Source organism: Phalacrocorax aristotelis, chromosome 7, assembly GCF_949628215.1.
Source record: "Phalacrocorax aristotelis chromosome 7, bGulAri2.1, whole genome shotgun sequence".
In the NCBI taxonomy this organism is placed as follows: domain Eukaryota; kingdom Metazoa; phylum Chordata; class Aves; order Suliformes; family Phalacrocoracidae; genus Phalacrocorax; species Phalacrocorax aristotelis.
This window is the reverse complement of record NC_134282.1, coordinates 45,976,723-45,995,530: the sequence shown is the minus strand read 5'-3', so window position 1 is coordinate 45,995,530 and position 18,808 is coordinate 45,976,723. Positions and strand designations below refer to the sequence as shown.

The window sequence follows — 18,808 nt, the reverse complement described above, 5'->3', positions numbered from 1 at the left end:
AACCTACAAGTATTCTCACTTTTACCCTACTGACTCTCTCCCCCATCCCACTGGGGGGCAGTGAGCGAGCAGCTGTGTGGTGCTTAGTTGCTGCCTGGGGTTAAACCGCGACACCCTGCTAATACATCCTATTCAGACAGAGAAGATGGGGAGGAGAGAAAATCAATCTTACTTCTCAGTCTATTTAAGTGAACAAAGAATTGCGCGAGGAACTGAACAGAGTGAGTCAACAAAGCTCACACCAAACAAAAATAAACTTTATTTGCATAATTATGTCTGAATCAGAGTGAATTTGACAGAACGTGTTCCATTCTAAGCCCTAAGGTCTTATTTAGGTGAGGCACAATACCAAATATAATGGCTGTAATGTGCTCTTTCTGGGCTAATCTAATGTCTCATGGGATATTACACAAGGGGACAGCACACACAGTTGAACGGTTTCATTGGTTTATATTCAGTTGTTGTTTGGCTTACTCCATATGTCTGTTGAAAGCTATGATAGTGCACCGTCAGATCTCTCTGGGTTTGTGTCTTCCAGGGTGGCTTCCTTATCTCTAAAATAGAAATGAAAGAAGAAATATTAATGCTTTTCTGATAAGAGAGAGATACAGCTTAACCATGAATATTTGTAAATGTCTTCAGAGGACACTACAGAAGTACCTAATGCTCTAAATTATGGTTTTATAAGATATATGATTAACATTATAGTATTAGGGATTTGGCCCTTTAACCTTTATGCATGTATGTAACTTGACATAATGGAGGCTCATGGAAAAACTTTCAGGAGCAGTATTACCTGTGCAATTTAAACACAAGACTTTAGAGAAACCTAGAGGAATTGAGCTATGCCCTGTTTCCTGCAGCCGGGTAAGCTACTCTGAATGTTGCTTTCTTCATTAAACGTAAGAATCTAGAAATACTGTGAGCAAGGTTCTCTAGAATCACAAAAGCGTAGTTTTAACTGAATGAAAATAAGCCATATTTACAAAATTGCTGATATTAACACAACCTGCTGGTATTACCAGGGTAAATGCATTATGATAAGAATTAAGAATGCCTGCTGAGCATCCAAAACTCTGCAGCATCAGGAGGCACTAAAGCAGTAAGATGCTTAGAAAAACAGCTCAACATCTGATAGGCAAAAGCACAATAAATCAAAGACAAAGTAAACTTTCTAGATAAGCAGGAGGGTTTAATGCTACTCTGATTAAACTCATCTACAGGAAATGAGTAAATACAGCCTCCACGCTTTCTCCATCTTTCTGCCAATTTACATCTTAATGGCTAAACTGTTTCAGGTTACTTATTCAGCAAAGCAAGGGATTGATTTGCAACTTTTCGTTTTGAGTGCTTCCATTAACTTCTGCAGGACTGTTCAGGGCAACGGAGCACAGCCATGGGGAGGTGTTTAAAGATTAACAGGCCTTCCCAGCATTCCAGGGGTGTGAAAAAGACAACAAAATATGTTTTTTTCTTTTTTTTCAGTATTACATACGTACTACACGTGACTGCTGCAGTTGTTACACTGGTGGCTTTTCACAAACCTTGCAGCTTGTTAATTCTGAGACACTGGGGTTTTTTTCCCCTTAAAGACCTGAGCTAAGAGATTACGAGAAAAATCTCAGATTTCATTGAAAGTGTGTTTTAAATCCTGTGTTTGTAATGGAAAGTCTTAAAATGTCAGCTGAGTGAGTTACAAATAATCAGTTTTTCAGTTGCACGTCTTAGCTTGAACATGAGCATAGTGTGAGGTAAACTACTGTTTTTAGAGGGATACAATAGAATTCTTATACTCTATCCAGAGGCGAACAGAATGACCTGTCTCTGAATTCTTGGATTTTTTTTAAAGAACTCCAAGAGCTATTACATTTTCCTTTGTTATTCCAGGAAATTAGTATTAGTCCTTTGTTAATAAGATGTTTCTGTGTAGTACTACTCATTTGAAGCACCAAGTCCTCCACCTCACAATCAGACATACACTTAGCGTATTTATACGGTGAACATGACACCATGGCTCCTCTTTTCCCTTCAAAACCTCTTGGGCTCACTTCACGCTTGACCAAGCTGAGAGCCAGCCCCATGTCAGCGTGCGTGCTGATCCCGGGAACCCACAGAAATGGCATTCCTGAATCCCAAGCGGAGGAAACATTCGGAGGTGTACAGACTCGTGGGGCTCTGTCCCGCTTCTCCCACATCTCCCAGAGAACATCCCCACTTCAGGGGAGAAGGGATGTCATCGTCTGGGGATGACAGGGATGGCGGTATGTTGGCTAACGCTTCCCCTCCCGTCCCCTCAGCGGAGCCTTCAGTTTTGGGTGGCGGTAAGCTGCACCCCGACCTCCCCTCTCTGTTTCGGGGGCGGCGGCAGCCCTCCAGCCGCCACCCCGCTACCCTCTCGCCCGCGCGCGGGCCTCCACCAGAAACCTCTGCCTCAGGGGAGTTCGCGCCCTGCGAAGCGCGGCGCACGCTGAGGCCCCCGGTTCGAGACCCGAGGGGGACAGCTGGTTCGGGACCGGCGCGAAGGCCGCGTTCACCCCGCCGCTTGCGGGGCCAGACAGCGCGGGGGTCCCGCCCGGGGTGGGATCCCGGCCGGGCGCCAGCGGACGCGGGCCCAGCGCACATGTGCGGCCGCCCGGCACATGCTCACTGCGAGCGGCGCATGAGCAGACGCGGCGCGGGGGCCATCGGACATCTTGGGCCGCCCCGCACAGAGCGGGGAGCGCCGCCGCTGGGCTCCGGGGCGGGAGCAGCCTGCCGCCCCCGCGCCTCCCGGCCCGCCCGCCCGCCCAGGCGTCGGCTGCCTTCCCCTCCCCCGCCTCCCCCGGGCTGCTCAGAGCATCCCTCCTCCCCTCTTGCATTTGTCTTAATTCTTCTCAGAGACAAGATGGCAACGCCGGCGGCGGTAAACCCTCCCGGTGAGTAGCTGCTGCTGCCGTCGCCCCCTGCGCTGCAGGGAGTCCGTCTCGCCCCATGTGGCCCCGCCGCACAACACGCCCCGTTCCCCCCCCCCGCCGTAGGCACACACCCGCCCCTGGGGACGGCGCGGCCCCGCAGCCGTGAGGGTGGGCGGCCCCCCGCCGCTCTCCGCTGCGCCCCCGGGCTCGCCCCGCGGGTCGGCGGGGGCTGCGGGCCGGAGGGGCGCGGCGCCGGCGGCGGGGAGAGCTGGGCCGCCCCGGGCGAGGAGCGAGGAGCCGCCCCGGGGCCGCGTCGAGCCAGGGAGCCGGGAGCCCTTGGTGGGTGTCTCGGGCTGCCGGAGCCCGGCTGCCTCCCCGCACTCCGGGTTGCTGCCGTTGGGTGTAGGCACTGCAGAAACGAACAGTTTTGCATAAGCATACGCGGTCATATGGCAGGGGGAAGCGAGAGGACGCGTCCCCCTGCCGAAGCCGGGCGGGAAGGGTGGCAGTGGGCTTTGGCTGCACCGTGCGGACCTCTGTCTGCCCTGGGAGTTGGTAAGAATGTTTGCTTTTCCTGCCAGTACGTTGGCCAGGTTTATCGTCGGGAAGCAAAACTGGCTTGCGAAGCATTGCTTGGAACCAAAACAGGGTGTCGAAACTGACCGAGGGCAGCTCAGAGTGTGCAGGGTCTTTGCCATGTGTTTATTTTCTTGCCAGACGATGCAGTACATACTGCCTGTTAATACTACATTCATAAAGGGAAACAAAACTTACTAAAATTATCTCCTTGAATTTTTAATGAAGGAAGACATTCCCTGGTGTTGCATTATGTGTCTGTGAGACGCAACATCTGTTTTGTTGAGTGTGTGATGGAGTGAAATGGGTTTGGATGCACATACTTGCGCAGCACATATTTTGGAGAGGTACTTGGGTCAACTTAGTGTTGGATCAACAAGTACCTGACACTAAAAATAAGTGGGACAACGGATCCTGCGCTGGGCTCAATACTAGTGAAGAATATTTTTATCAAAGGTGGATTCCAGTTTTACTTGTTTCAATACGTGGTTACATTTTGTCATTTTTTTGTAGAGTTGGGTTCAGTTCTGACAATTAAGGGCTTGCTTGAGTAAATGCCAACTAATGTTGAAAGGTTGTTCTTTAGACTAAATCCTGCTGTAGTTGGCTGTGTAGTTGTTATACTGACAGTAAATATTATGATATAAACAACTAATTTGGTTCAGTAATTGTCAATAAAGTAAGCAGGAACAGATCTTTGCAAATCAGATTACGTTTTAATGTCAGAATTCTACATATTAAATGAAAATCTATATTTAATGGAAGGTTATTAAATTAATATTATTTAGCTTCCAGGACACGATGTCATGCATGGTAACGGAGAGTTTCATTGCATGCACATGTAGCTAGACTTGGTGAGCTGTTTTGCGGACAAAGTAGGATACAAACAGCCTTTTTTGACTTAGGTTTGGTTTGCCGTTCTTCTACCTGCTCCTTCAAGCTACGCACTGAAGGAACAGCCCTGGCCACTTGAAGGTCTATCCTGAAACCGCTGAATTATAGTAGAGCCTGGTGGCCCTTTTGCACCAACCATTTCTGCTTTCTGTTTTCGCCTCACCTGCAGCTGAAGCCACAAAAAGATGTGGTTGCAGGAGGTATGGTGTGCACGCACCGCAGAGCAGCCTCTGAGCAGGGCTTCGCAGTTGTTCTCCTGTGACCACTTTGTGAATTTAGAGAGTGTTATGGGATTATTGAAGAAGCATAAAAAAATATCAGGGAAATGAGGGCCAGGGGTGTTGGCTGTATGCATCTCTGTTCAATGATCTGATACAGTTAAAGCTGTCTGGCAGTGTGGTCCTCAAACTGTCGTAAGCACAGATTGCTGGTCCACTATGAGGAAATGTGTTGGTTTCCTGAAGTGAGTCAATACCTACTTCTGCAAGGCTGAGGTTACAGAGCATCATTTTGCTCCTTGTCTAGGCAGCTGGAACAGATCTGAGCTGAAATATGCACTCACTGGCTGTTGATGATCCTCCCACATTTTCTGTGTGTGAGTGTTGCTGTCAGACAAATGTAGCTATGCTTGGACGAAGTCAAAATGATGAGTTTTTGAGCTGTGAAGAGGTGAGGAGAGGAGACCTTCGATCTGTAGCGAGGTCCTGCGTTTGCTGTACCACGGACGGCGGAAGAGAGAGCTGCCTGAAATACCTTGATTTATGCTGTGTTGTTTTTTTTAAGTCATAATCTGTTGCTTTTGTTAATTTTTTGGATTAACTGCAAAGCAGTGCAGAGAAACAATTGAAAGCTGTAGCAAGAGGATTTTAACAGTGCTATTTTCTCTTGGGGCCAGATGCTCACCTGGAGTAACATGAAAGTAGCCCCATTAGTATTGGTGAAGCTGTGCTTCTTTATGCCAGTTGACTTTCTGATCTGCTATGTTAGGGGAGCACAATAGAGAGATTAACTTGTTAAGCATCTTTAATGATGATTAGAAATTACAATATGATTAAATTTTTATTAAGCAATTGTCTGGGGTTCTAATAACAGTTGATAATTTAGGTAGGACATTAACTTGCAGCTACCACAATACAAATACATGTGATTTTAGTCATATTCTGGATAGTGGAATGGGGATTAGCAGAGACAGAAAAACTGGGTGTTCTGTAAATCTGGATGTCAAAATCTTTCCTTGTGGGATCTCCTGGTACAGACCCATGCACTGCTCTGCGTGTTTATGCAGATTTATCCATTTTCCCACCCGATCTTTTTTTAATGGAGAGTTTGAGTTATGAAAATTCATGGGAGTGGGAGCAGTTTGCAGCCTGTCCTGGGTAGGGCTCATGGGAATGGCAGTATCAGGGACCAAATCATGGTGGGGGTAAGGCCACTGGGCTGTATTAGACCTAAACAGATAGTTCTTTTTGGTGAAGGTGTTTGTCCGTAGCTGCAAAAAACAAAACTGGGGAGCTCTGTGAGATAGTCTTCTTTCTTTCTATTCCCACATGCTTAACCTTGGGAAGGGGATCTGGTTAGAAGTACTTTGTTCGTTTGTTGTAATCTGGATGACTAACTGAAGTGTGAAACACAATACAGGTGTGTGGGAAGCTCATCTGCATTGGCACAAAGAATCAGAGTTAATTTATTTCCTCCTGAAATAAGATTGGCATATTAAATGGGATTTTAGAACAAAAAACTTGTGGAGGTGTAACAAGCATTTCATAAATTACTGCTCGCAGCAAAGTGATTTAGTGCCATGTCTGTTTTAAATGTATATATTTTTGGAAGGCAAAGTTGTCCATAACTGTTGCTACTTTGGGGTCAAATTTTGCTTAACTTGAGGTGTAGTACATGATGTTGTGATTCTTGTATTAGCCAAGTTGGGATGAAAACATAAAACTCTTAATGAATTCAGCATTTTCTTTTCCTGAGACATTACTTGGTCTCAGGTGATGAGTTCCCGTCTGGTGCAATCTGATAGATGGTGCCAGAGCGGCAACTTTCTGCCATGATCAGGTGATGTGACATGAACCATTGTATCCTTTCAGCTCTTCCTGGTGAGGTATCCCTAGAGGGAAGGGCCACCCTGGGGAGTACCCACAGATGTAATGCCAAATGCCACAAACTCCTAAGTCAAGTCAGAAGAAATAATGAGATTTCAGGGTTTATCTAAAGTTACTCTAGAGGGCAGATCCCTTAGGATGTGGTTTTGGCTACGTTTTAAGATTTTGTGAATCCTTAGGATTGTATTTGTTTATTTAATTGAAAAAAATAGTAACTGGGTTGTTCACTTCATCACCAAAGCTCCTTTAAACCTCTTTGTAAGCAGAGAGCCTAAAGTCTAAAGGTATGGAGAACAACATGTCCCCAGAAGGGCATCTACTAGAAATGTATTGAGCCAGAGAGAGATGGTGGGCCATGAGAGGAAGGAGTTGCTGTGGCTTAAGACATTGCTGTTACAACCTGAATAGCTGGCAGGGGCTACTTTTAGCCTATGGCTAATCCAAGGTAAAAAAAAGACCAAAAGGGGGGGCTGAACCTTGAAGAAAGATGATTAAGTAAGCTCTCTTTACTTTCAGTTTGTAGTGAGTTAACAGCGAATCTTTATGTCGTATCAGTGAAAACTTGTAACTTGGCCCTGCATCCAGACTCTTGTTCTAGGCAAATGCATTGCGTTCTGGGAGCTGGTTTTGTTTGTACGACTTGGGAGTTAAGCAGAGATAAATCATTCTTCAGTTTCAGCTGGAGGTTCTGAGAACCAGATTGTCTGTTAGTCTTATGATTGCACTCAAGTTACTAAGATATTAAGTGCTGTGGATGAATTTTCTTGCTGCCGCCTGTTCCATATTCCACAAAGGAATTGGCTTTTTGAAGTTGGCAGTCTGGCCATTCTTTTCTTTACCTTTCATACAGCTTTGAAATTAATGATTAAACGAAAATTACTTCAGTGTTTTAGATTTCAGAATTGACTTTTCAGCTCAGAGCCTGAAAGTTGTTGTGGTTTATTGCTACAGTAGCAACAGCTTTGCCCTTCATTACAACATAGCCTATCCAGTAAACTCCAAAATCAATTTAACAGCATCTGGGGGAGTAAATGGAGTGTTGTAGTGATGGAGGTTATAATGGGCGCTGATGTTTCTGGGATGCAAAAAAGTAGTCTTCTTTCTAAGATAATGTTAAAACAAAGGTCTCAAAAATGGAACACTCATTAGCTAATGGGGGGTTTAAATAGCAGATCTTTTTCTTCTTGTATTTTCATACCTTTCTTACTGCAGAACTGGTCCTTATTTCAGCCAAAGTGTGGTATGAGATGACAGTGCCTCTTGAATTGTTCTGTGGTAATGTTTTGTCCTTCAAGACTGTGTATGAAACAGTAACTTGCATTGAAGAAATGTAATTTTTCGGTATTTCTAATATATAGGGCATACAAAAGATTCCATTTCAGGATATCTCTTCTATCACAGAATATTTAAAATTTGCATACGTAGCTTGTGGTTACTTCCAAGTACTATTTCAAATAGAATAATGTTTCCCCGTGCCTCTTAATAAAAATGCAAAACAAAACATATTGCTGATTTCTGTAATACCAGATGGCATTGCTGATTTTTCTTTCTAGTAAGAAAAATTGCTATAGAGATTAGGTAGTAAGGAAAAAAATAGCTTTTTCAGAACAGTCAAGGCAAAATAACACTGTTGATGTAGTGATTATTGTTATTAAGAGGACAAAAATGGGGCTGTCATTATGAAGATGTATTCTGAGATTATGCTTAAATGGCTTGTGAAGATCAGATGTGTGTGTCGTTTAGGGTAATTTTGGGGGGCTTACTGCTTCATAACTGACAAGTAAGAATGGAAAATGTCTTAATTCAGTGCTACCTGCAGAAAGTGCAATGTTATTAAAATTTGTAGTAGAAAAGGGAAAGAGAGGTCTTAAATTTAACACATCGAAATTTAGATCTCAGGTCTTGTAGGTCTCTGGCAGATTTTCCAATCTATCTATAGCAAAGTGTTTTTGGGTGGCCAGCAGTATTTAGAGACAGATGAATCAGCTCTGGCTGAGCTGTTCTATCTAGCCAGTACTGTGGACTGCAGAGATGCTGCCTTGGGTGCAGAAGTGTGCAGGTACCAACCCAAGCTACATTCTTTTCTTGACTGTAAGAGTGTGCTCAATAAAGGTGATGTGGGAAAGAAATCTGCGAAGGCAGAGGTGCTCCTTCACCCATTCTGTCAGATAGTTTGTGCAAAAAATTAGATTTGCTGGACGATGCAGGCAAATATTTTGAAATTTCAGAAATCTTGAGTGGGCGCTTGCTGCATAAACAGTTGGTGCAGTTTACTTCTTGCTAATAATATTTCCTTTGTTTGGATGTAAAGAATTTCCTGTCACCCCATCTGTATCAACCATTCTGTCAAATGAGAAAAAGAAAAGTTTTATAAGGCTGCATTTGTACATTTTTAGTTAGCTTCTGATTATAATCTAAGTAAGATGGATACATGTTGTTAGCAAAGAAAAATCTTCAAGAAATTATTCATCTTCTTCCATTGTTTAAAATAAAAATCCAGATGAATATTAATTGTTTGTGTAAACCCATATGGACCAAATACCCACTTTCTGGCTACTCCAGAAGGAACTATTTTGTCACAAAATGTTGCAAGATTTCAGCAAAATCTGGCCTTTAAAGTGCATAAGTTACATGGTTTGAAACTTCAGTACCAAACATAGAAGCTGATTCAAGCTTTGGATAGTCAAATTTTCAAATAGATCATAGATTTATTGTTTACAAGGATTAACAGCCGTAGTCATGCAATGGGTAACGAATTAGAAGCTGTTTTCAAGATAGATGTAATTTCCTTTTTTGTACCCAAAGCACGCTAGTGTTCCTTGGGCAAAGCCATCTGCACATGGAGAAGGAAAAATCCTTTGTTTTGGATACACTACATATTGATGAATGTTTTAAACTTTCTGCTTCCTCTCTTTTCTGTCAGTTTTTATTTCCATTTTGCCTATCTTTAGTATTTCTGCCCTATGGTTTCAATCCTGCTTTCTACTTACATGCCCCTACCTTGCTTACAGCTCTTGTAACTACCATATTTTACCTGTGGTGCTGTGCTGAGCTATGTATTGACATCTTGGTTACTGTTTAAATGTAAATGAATCCTGGCATTCTACTGGTTCTACTCGCAAGTCTTCCAACAGCTTAAAAATTCAGACTCTGTTCTATAGGTAGCACCTGAAGCCCCCTTAAAAGTGGTACTTTTTCTGTTATGAGTAGCAACTGTGCTGCATTCCATGTAACCCAGCAGGTACTGTAAGGTACTATCAGTTGGCTCAAATTCAGAGCCTCTATTAGCTTACATCTGCCCTGGATGTATACGTGACGCTGTTTTGTTCAAGGACAGCTCATAACATTCATTTCAAATGTTTGGATTTGGGCTGTGCGGTTTTTCTCATCTAAATGTCAACTGCGTGTGACAAACAGAATAATATAAAATAATTATAATTTTTTCTCTAATCAAGCAAAAGGGGTGTTGAATTGTTTAATTACTGGCTTTGCCAGCGTGCAGATGGGAAGGCTTTTCAGGTAAGTTGCTCATACAAAATGCCTGAAATGGATAGTAATTAACAACTGGCTCTTCATTGGTATGTTAATTATACTGCCATTTGTCCTGGTGCCTGTCCTTGTTTAAATGTTCAGTTACACTGAACTGAAGCGTTCACTTCCTGGCAAACACAGAATGTATCAGAACAGTTTGACTCTCAGATATATGCAAATACTTTATGGGAAGAGGCATGCCAGTAAATCACTGAGCTCCAAAGAATAAAAACACTGCATATTTGTATTCCTCAGAGGTAAAAGCAAAACCTGTTTTTATGGAATATACAGGCCTGATTTTGAAAAATGGTCTCCAGTACTTTCCCAGTAATAATAAAGCACACGGTTTCACGCAAGTAGGTAATTTTAGGGACTTGTTACTGCTGACTCTTTCTGTTAGTAAAGGTGGGTGTACATCTGGGTGCAGTTAAATGCCCTTGCAGTGCATGTGTTTTTAAAACTGCACTGCCTGTAATATCTGGATGGAAAATCAAACTGAACTGGCAATGCTTTTAAAAATCAGGATAAAACTGATTATTTTGAATGCAAGGAGAGTTAAAGTAATTTCTTACAAATAGATCACATCAGTAGTTTCAGATCTTATTTAACTTGCAGTTTAATTCTTTTGAGAAGCAGATTGTCTTTATTATTTGGATGGTGCTTTACAGACTACATCCCCAATCTCCAGACACTACTGCAGTAAGTAAAACCAGACTACATCTTGCATGGCTCTTTAAGTTACTCAGTAAAGTCCTAAACAGGGGCAGTCTGGTAAAGTTATGTGGCTGACCAGTGTGTCAGTGTGAGACTAGTATTTTAATTTGCTAAGCTTCTGTCACATGGAAAGCAGTTAATCTGCCCAACACACAGTGTCCCTCAACATGTGACAGAAGTCAACCCCTGAAATTAGGTGCTGATTGTAACAGTAGCTGCGGGAAGTGGATTATGGTCATAAAACTAGCTATAAAATGGCACTAGCTACTGTGTGTCACTGCCCTCTGAGTCATGTTTGATCTGTTTATTGACAAAAAATTTTATTGCTGTTGGTACTGAAGAGCCAATGCAGCCATGGGCAAGCTGGATTTCCATTGTTTTGTGTCCAACAGGCAAAGTTGCCAGCTCAATTTTGAGTCCAACTTCGAAGACTTAAAAGTACTGTTAGGTAGAAAAGCTTGGGTTTGAAATACTAAATTCTTCTGTTCCCAAGCACTGAGAGGCAGCTCATTTTACAGCAGCCTGTGGATGCTGGCCCTGGGAGAGAGTTTGGGAAAATAGAGGTCAGTCTGGTGATTCTTCCCGTGAGTCATGTTCATGTCATAGTATATGGGGACACCAATGATTTCCTCAGATTTAATTTTTTTTTTAAGCATCCTTAAGAGATTGCTTGGCCTTCTGTGTATAGCTCTGTCACCCAGAAAATGCTCTGCACTTTCTGAAGTGAGTAGTGGTTTGACTGGTAGAAAACAAGGCTGTATAATGAAAACTTTATGAGATTTTCAGTGGCCTTAGGAATCAATGGAAAATTATTGGAGCTATGTAGAGGCTTCAGTGTTTCTGAGATAAATGTTCCTCTGCTCATTTGGTTTTTTGATGTTTTCATGTAAAACAGAATATTTTTTTTCTGGTTTATGTAACAAAAAAAAAGACAAAAAGTTTAATTTGCTGTGCAGTCTGGTTTGTGGGAAGAGCAATTGCATCTTAGATGCGTTGTATTTTTGCTTACCAGTGAAGGTTTGAAGTATGCATTTTCATTGTTGAAATTAAAGTAAATGAACCATCACTAAGAAAAATACAGGAGCATTTTCAAACTCTCTTATGAGGACTGGAAAATAAGAAAACTTTCTGAATGCAGGGGCACATTTCAAAGGAGGACTAAAGTCCTAATAATTCTTGGTCAGCTCCTTTCTTGTAGACATCTTAACAGACCAAAGCTTCTGTGAAAATAACTGTGGGGGTATTCAGACCTTTACTGACTATGAAGCATAGTTGGGATGGAAGAGGTGTCCCTCTGCACTGCAGGCAGACCGATGGCTCCTGCGGTGGCCGGGACCTCCTGCCTGCCTAGTCCGTGGAGGTTACCATCCATGGTGCTGAAAGGGCATGAGGGTCTGGCCTCCTCCTCGCCTCTGCCATGGGCCTGGGGTAGATTAAGGCTAATGGAGCAGGTTTGAGCCACATCTCTGAGTGATGACCATTAGAAGTTGAGGTGTTGATGACTTCTGCTTTCTTGGCTCTCTCATCATGGTGGTGATCTCAAGCAAAGAGGACAGTGGGCTGCTGGAATTAAGAAGGTCTTAAACAAACATAACAATCTTCCCCAAATGCCATATGTTGAGGCCTGCAGAATCCGAATTTCACAGTTCTTACACAAGTCCTTAAAAAAATGTGTAATGTCTCTGTAGATTCTCTGCCGGAAGCTCTCTGCATCTATGAGTTAAGGTTGTTCCAAGTGAAACTGTTTCTCTTGTTATGTACTGGACTGGATTCTCACTAAGAACAAAACATGCTAGATCAGACTTGTGTTACATGGAGCCCCTAGCCAAAAATAGCCCATCATAGACATTTTTGAATGAAGTATAAAACTGCCATTATGGATACTTACAGAATAAAATAGCAGTAGAGAATTTTCTTCCTTCTTCCTTGCTGATGGGCATTGTGAAGTATGTAAGTTTTTATGAATCTTTGAGGTTCCTTGTAGTTTATTCCAGCTTGAGACTTGGTTCTTGAATGATCACAGCTGTTGGTTTTATTTCTCCTAAATTAAACTCAGTTTTTCTGTACCTGCTGTACTCTGTGATGTCTTCCTGATACAACAAATGAACCTGTGCGTTTCTGAGATGTAGTAGTCTTCTGGTGAAATATATCTTGGTACTCTTTCACTCTTCAAGCAGGCTAAGATCATACATTTCCAAATTGTTTCCTGACTCCAGACTTTTTTTTTCATGGTCCTTCTGCTTCTTAAGCCCTTTCGTTCTGAATTGTAAATGGGACTGAGGCTAATGTTTGTTTTAACATTTTCATGAAAGCTGCCAATCTGAATATCTTTTGCTCTCCAAAGTTTTCCTTTTTGTTAGTTGTGTTTCTCCCTCCAGGTTCCATGCATGTTTTAAAAAAGGAGGCCATGTAAATACATAAGTAATGCTTGAGGTTAGGCAGCTGTAGGATGGTACTGTAAAGCAAAACCTTAGTGCTGGGGTACAATACCTTAATTAAAAGATGGGTGGTTTTACTTGTTGGCATTTTGGTTGAGTAGAATCAGTTGGAGATGTGTGAGTGGGTGGAAAGACATTAACATGAAGTTCATGCTGAATTATGTTTTGCTTGAGGAAAACTATTCATTAGTCTCATAGCTGGCACATGCCTTTTTATTCCTTCTCTAAAGTAGTATCTGACTACTTTGATGAAAAGGTTGATATGACATTAAGGAATTGGTTCTGCCTCATCTACTGATGATGTGCAAAAGCCTTTCTGCCCTTGGCAGAAAGAAGTAAGTAGTAAGACATAGGCAGCATGCCAGTCCTCACTTTGCTCTAGGAAGGGCGTACGTGTGGTAAATGTTTTAGGGTACACAGAGTCATGGCTCCATCTCTTAGTGTTAAATGTGGAGGTTAATAATGTTGTCTCCAAGTTCAGCTCCAGACTTCATTGTGTCTCCACCTAAACCTCTTTGTGGGTATTGTTTTTTCAAGATGGTCTTAAGGACAAAATGTTCTTTCATTGTTGCTAAATTTAAAATTACTGTGGTAATTATCAGTAAGAATTTCAGAAACCAATATATTCTCACTGTGCAGGAAAATTCTTGGCTGTTAAAAGCTGCATTTTTCACTGTTATTGCTGGTTGGCCATCTTATGTCTGAGACCTGACCAGGGAAGGAAGACTTGCCTTGTGGTACAGGCACTGGACAGGGTTCAGGTTTACTACAGACTTGCTACTTAACCTCTGACAAGTAATATTCCCATGCCACAGTTAAGCCATCTGATTTTTGTTTCTGTTTCTCTTACCTCCAATTTGCATGCCCTGTTTATAAGACTATGTATTCTGAGATGCTTTTTTCATATGCGTCTGTTATAAAATGACATATTTGAAGGAGAGCGTGGAGTACCTATCCTGGAGCAAGCAGAGAATGTGGTTTGTTTTTTTTTTTTTTGCACTGTGATGTACTGATTGATAATGTTTTAATAACAGACTTTTATTGCAACAATATTTATGTTGTTTTAAAAAAATCTTAAAATCTTTATCAGCAAAGATTTTTTTCTATCTTTGGGAAGAAGAGGAAATAAAAAAGCTGAATATACAGCTTCTTTCTCCTTGGAAACAGCAGATATTATTTATTCCAGGCACATGAATAACCATTAATCCGTACTTTCTTTATACAGTAGGTATGATGTTGGTATAATGTGCTTTTTAAGTGTCTTGGCAAAATATACACATGAGCATAGATGGATTGCTATTTCAGTGCTGAACTACTTAGCTTTAAAGTCTTAATATAGGCTTTACAACCTATTTCTTGCTGTCTTGACTTACGGTTGCTTTTGTCACTTAATTTGCCTTTGAAAAGACATTAGTTTGTTCTTGGCCAGTTATAGTTTGAATTAAGATGGAGAGCAAAATATTAATTGCTTCATACATAAAAGAAATGCTCAAACTATATGAAAAATACAGTTACACAGAGTGAAAATGATGAGATAGTTTTCAAGTGTGTGTTTGTGTGTTTGAGAGTTGAATTTAAAAAGTAAGAAAATGCATTTCCAGAAATCAAATAATGATTCTTTCTAATGTTGAAATGTAATGATAAAGTATTTGTGGTGATTTCTTGGTACGTGCATTTTGCTACCACCAGTTGTTTGCTTTGTTGCATAGAGTCCCTGTAGTAGCTGGAGCTTGTTTGGCATTCACAGTCATTTTATATGTCCTTTGTACTTGCCTGTGCTGCTCTTCAGTCAGCAAATAGCAAAGCAAAAAACTTAGTTTGGTCAATATTTACAGACAAATACTCTGTTTTTTGACAAACATCCAGTTTGTTTAGAGTGAGGTTTTTTCAGTATTGTTTTTCACTTCTGTATTTGACGTATCCACAGAAGTGTCTGTATACTTTTGGGAACAGGTGGCTTGTAATGGATATTGAAACATGTTTAATAGGAATATGTGGACATTGTAAAATAATGTTTTGTTGTTATATGTTTTCCTTTGTTTAGTAGTTCACTGGTGAATTCTTGTCTTTTTTAATTCTGAAAAAGCTGTAAAAGCATGGCCATTACAGATGATCACTTCTTGGAAGCCTAGCAGAGCTTACCTGGAAACATAATTTTATCTCTTGTTTTAAAATTGGTGATTTTTAAAAAGCATATCATGACACTCAGTATTACAAAAGCTGTTCAGGAAATACCTCTGTGAAGAAGTTAAACAGAAAAAAGTGTTCCAAAAGTCATGACAAATTCTTGGGTGTGTAGTAAACCTAAAGTAACACTAAGGAATCTTCTGCAGCAGAGCATAGCAGTATTTTGTATTTGCTATATGCCTATGGAGGTTTCCCTCATGCCATAATGATGGGGTGTTCATTTTGGAGCATTTGTGGGAATGAAAAATTCTAGAAAGTAATGCAAAAAATGAAAATGCAGCTACCTTTGAACTTCTAAAAGCATGTGGGCTTTTTTTTATTTGCAGACATGGAAGATATAATACCTGAAATTGCCTAAAAGGCAGAATTTTCTAAACAGTGTAATTAATGATCCTGGGGTGGTAAAAGTTAGAAAAATCTCTAAGGCCTTTATTTGGGACTATTTTTTTGCTTGCAGAAAAATTCAGGTTTTGGGAAACTCACCTTCAGAGGGAAGGGTAGCTGCTAATATGGGTTGGTATGTCAGAGCGGTTAAGACTTCAGAAGATGTTCTGAAAGTTGCCCTCTGCCAGAGGTTAAACTGAACACATGCAGATCTCTGATAGGTGCCAGTGGAATGTTGTGGGAAGACTGGCGTACTCTTTTTGGGTGGCTTTTCAAGGTCCAGTTCAATCTGAATCTGGAATTTTCTTATCCACAGCCCTTTCCCATGGTCTGAAGGCTGGACTACTGTGCTTCATAAACTGGGCCTGGAGTTTGGAAAAATGGTTGTTTGGAGTAATAGATTACACAAACAGTCTATTCATTTGTGCATCTTGTATGAGTCATATGAAGTTTTTGATCCTTGTTGCTGCTATAGGGAAGTGAGGTTCGTTGTTTTCTCCCATCTTGAGAGAACAAAAATAAAACAAATGTTAATCAGAAAATCACCTTTGACTTACTGGAAGTTCAGTGAGGGATAAAATGAACTGAATATTTGATATGCCAGGCTCAGGCTGGGTTTTTAAAATGGTGTTAAATGTGGTTCCCAACGTGAAATTTTTAGACAGGACATTGCTTTAGAAATTGTCAGGAAGGGGAGAAGTACTAAACCACACCCTATTTTTAAAACATGTTTTGTGATGTATAGTGATATTCTTTTTAGGGTGTTTCACATAAATATTTGTAGTCTTGGTAATAAATTGGGATGTGGAAACACCTGAAAGGCCAATTAATTATCGTAACATCAAATAAACATCATTTGCGTGTTGATCAAGCAGAACTGAAGTCATTAGTACTATCAATAAAATACTGCTTAATGAAAACAATAGTGTTCTGATTACCCAACAGTGCCCAAGGACACTGTAAATATACTGATAATTAAGTATTTGGTAATGCAAGTTGCTGTTCTGAATGAAATTTAGAATTAACACACCCTTCTGAGGCACACTTAAAAATTTTTTTTCTAATAAATAATAAAGGCATTTGAAGTACATGAGTAAGTAATTTTCAATGAATAATTTAAATCAGAGTAGCCTAAATTTTATGTCTTTTTACCTGGACTGTGTTGTTCCTGAGTTCTCCGTGGCTGGTGGGGAGTGGATGTCTCTGTGTGTGGGTGCATTGTGAAGGCCTCGGTCTTTGACCCCAGCGTGGTGAGTGGCTTGCAGGGCAGCTCATGGGCCACCACCACAGCAGTAGTGATTGGTTTAGTCTGATGTAGTTTGACAATCACCACTTCCTCCAAAATACTTTGTGCAGATCTTTCATGGTCTTCCTTACCAGCCCCTCCATGACTTGGCTGAATAAGATGGCTACCAGAGATGATTTCTCCTGGTGAGTGACCCATGCTCTGTTGTAGTAGGCAGGTCAGGTGTAAGATACCACTTCTGTCTTGGTCTGGCTCCTTGGATTTCAAGGATATTTATGTGAAACAGGGGACCAGGAATGATTTCATTCACAAAAACATCTCTGCTCATTATTTAAGAAATATCTTGTCAAGGTTCTTCCAACTTGAACCAAGAGTTACAGTTATAAATACTGCCTTGCATGCTCATGAAATCCGATAGCTGACTTCTACTGCAGAAAATATGGACGAGAATCAAGTGATGTTGGCTCTCAAAGTCACAAAAAATACTTTCATGTGAATTCTGTGCATTTCTTGTTGGAGAGGAAAAGTGAAATAGTCAAGAGAAGGCTTTGGAATCCTAGGAGAGCTAGGCTGCCCCCGATCTGCATTTGGTTAAGATAAATTTTGGTCAACATTGTAGGCAGATTTATTATACATTACCTTTATTTCATTGTATATTTACAGCTATAGAGTATGCTTTATGTGGTTGACAGGAGTTTAGAGCACTGTCGTCTTGTTATGATGTAAACTACTGTATATGACAGTATTGATCTCAGTGGGGTTTTTCTAGTGTATGCCATTGTATGTATTTTAATAGCAGTTTCAAAACAATTTCTTCAAATTGGTGGTTAAACTTTTAAATGAAAAAATAGATTTGTGATCAAGCACTGATATTTGGTCAAAATCTAAACCAGCTTCTATTGCTGGAAAAAAATAGCTAGGTAGATAGACTTTTTGATAGAAGATAAGAATATTATTTTAAAATCAATTGTTTGAAGATAAGTAAATAAAAATGAAGTCTCAAATGATGACATAGTAACTGCTCAGTAGTTTATCTCACTCTTTATTATCATAAAACAGTTTCATAGGAATTATAAAAGACAATTAGCTTGAAAACACCTTTAGACAGTTATCTCAGAACAGGGAAATGAAACAAGATGAGGAGTTTGGGGAAGGACGAATAGCAATGATGGTATAAAACTAGTAATCAGTGATCTCAAGCAAGGGCATACTATAGAAAATGCTTGATTTGATTGTTAGTGAAATAAATTAACAGTGGTGGTTGGCTAATTTCTTACCTTTGTAGAAGCAGCAAGCTTGAGAAATGTTGTGTCCCCTGCTCATGATGTAAAAACAGTCTGTCCTGTCCCAAAAGAAAGGTTTTTTTTCAAGCCCACCATGCCTTTTCCAGCACTGGCCAAAAGCAGGTGCTTGAAGGAGTATAAAATCAGAGCAAGCATATATGGTGCTTCCCCTGGGTACCTTCCCACCCTCCAGCCATGTGTGACTCAGAGGCTTTTTGAGCCAGACATGACATCTGTATTTTGTAGCACTCAGTGAATTTCTTTTCCACAGTTTTGGATGGGCTCTACTAAAACCCGAATAAACTTCTAGCATCCACAGCTTCCCATTGCAGGGAGTTTGGGGCATCCAGATATAGTTACGACTGGTCAAGAAAGCTTGGCAAAGGTAGGAAGGGCATGGGAAGATAAAAAAGGTGAAAAGGGGCAAATTATGGGACAGTTTCATGGCAGCTGAAACAGTTTCACATTGCCCGTGAGGCATGGACAGGCTTGGGGTGGCTCCAGGAGGGGACAAGCAATGCAGTCGGAGAAGGAATCTAAGTTTAGCTGTTCTGTT

General features: G+C 41.0%; 1 protein-coding gene and 1 long non-coding RNA gene across 8 annotated transcripts in view; one reads left to right on the top strand and one right to left on the bottom strand.

Annotated features, from left to right (window-relative positions):
* The window catches only part of ARNT2 (aryl hydrocarbon receptor nuclear translocator 2), a 187,688-nt gene that overhangs the window by 66,976 nt on the left and 101,904 nt on the right, over positions 1-18,808 (top strand). For 4 of the 7 annotated variants that reach the window (XM_075100534.1, XM_075100533.1, XM_075100532.1 and 1 more), the window contains exon 1: positions 2,696-2,915. The exons of 1 other annotated variant lie outside the window; for it this stretch is intronic. In XM_075100534.1, coding sequence (XP_074956635.1) covers positions 2,885-2,915 — 31 coding nt within the window. In that variant the 5' untranslated portion in view covers positions 2,696-2,884. Of the gene's footprint in view, positions 1-2,664; positions 2,916-18,808 lie in introns of those variants that run through there. 2 more of the 7 variants (XM_075100540.1, XM_075100537.1) reach the window with 2 other exon arrangements.
* Positions 244-2,693, bottom strand: LOC142060394 (uncharacterized). Its single transcript, XR_012661721.1, has 2 exons — positions 2,425-2,693; positions 244-554 (listed from the first exon to the last, which is right to left on the bottom strand). It is a non-coding gene; the product is annotated as an uncharacterized LOC142060394 (long non-coding RNA).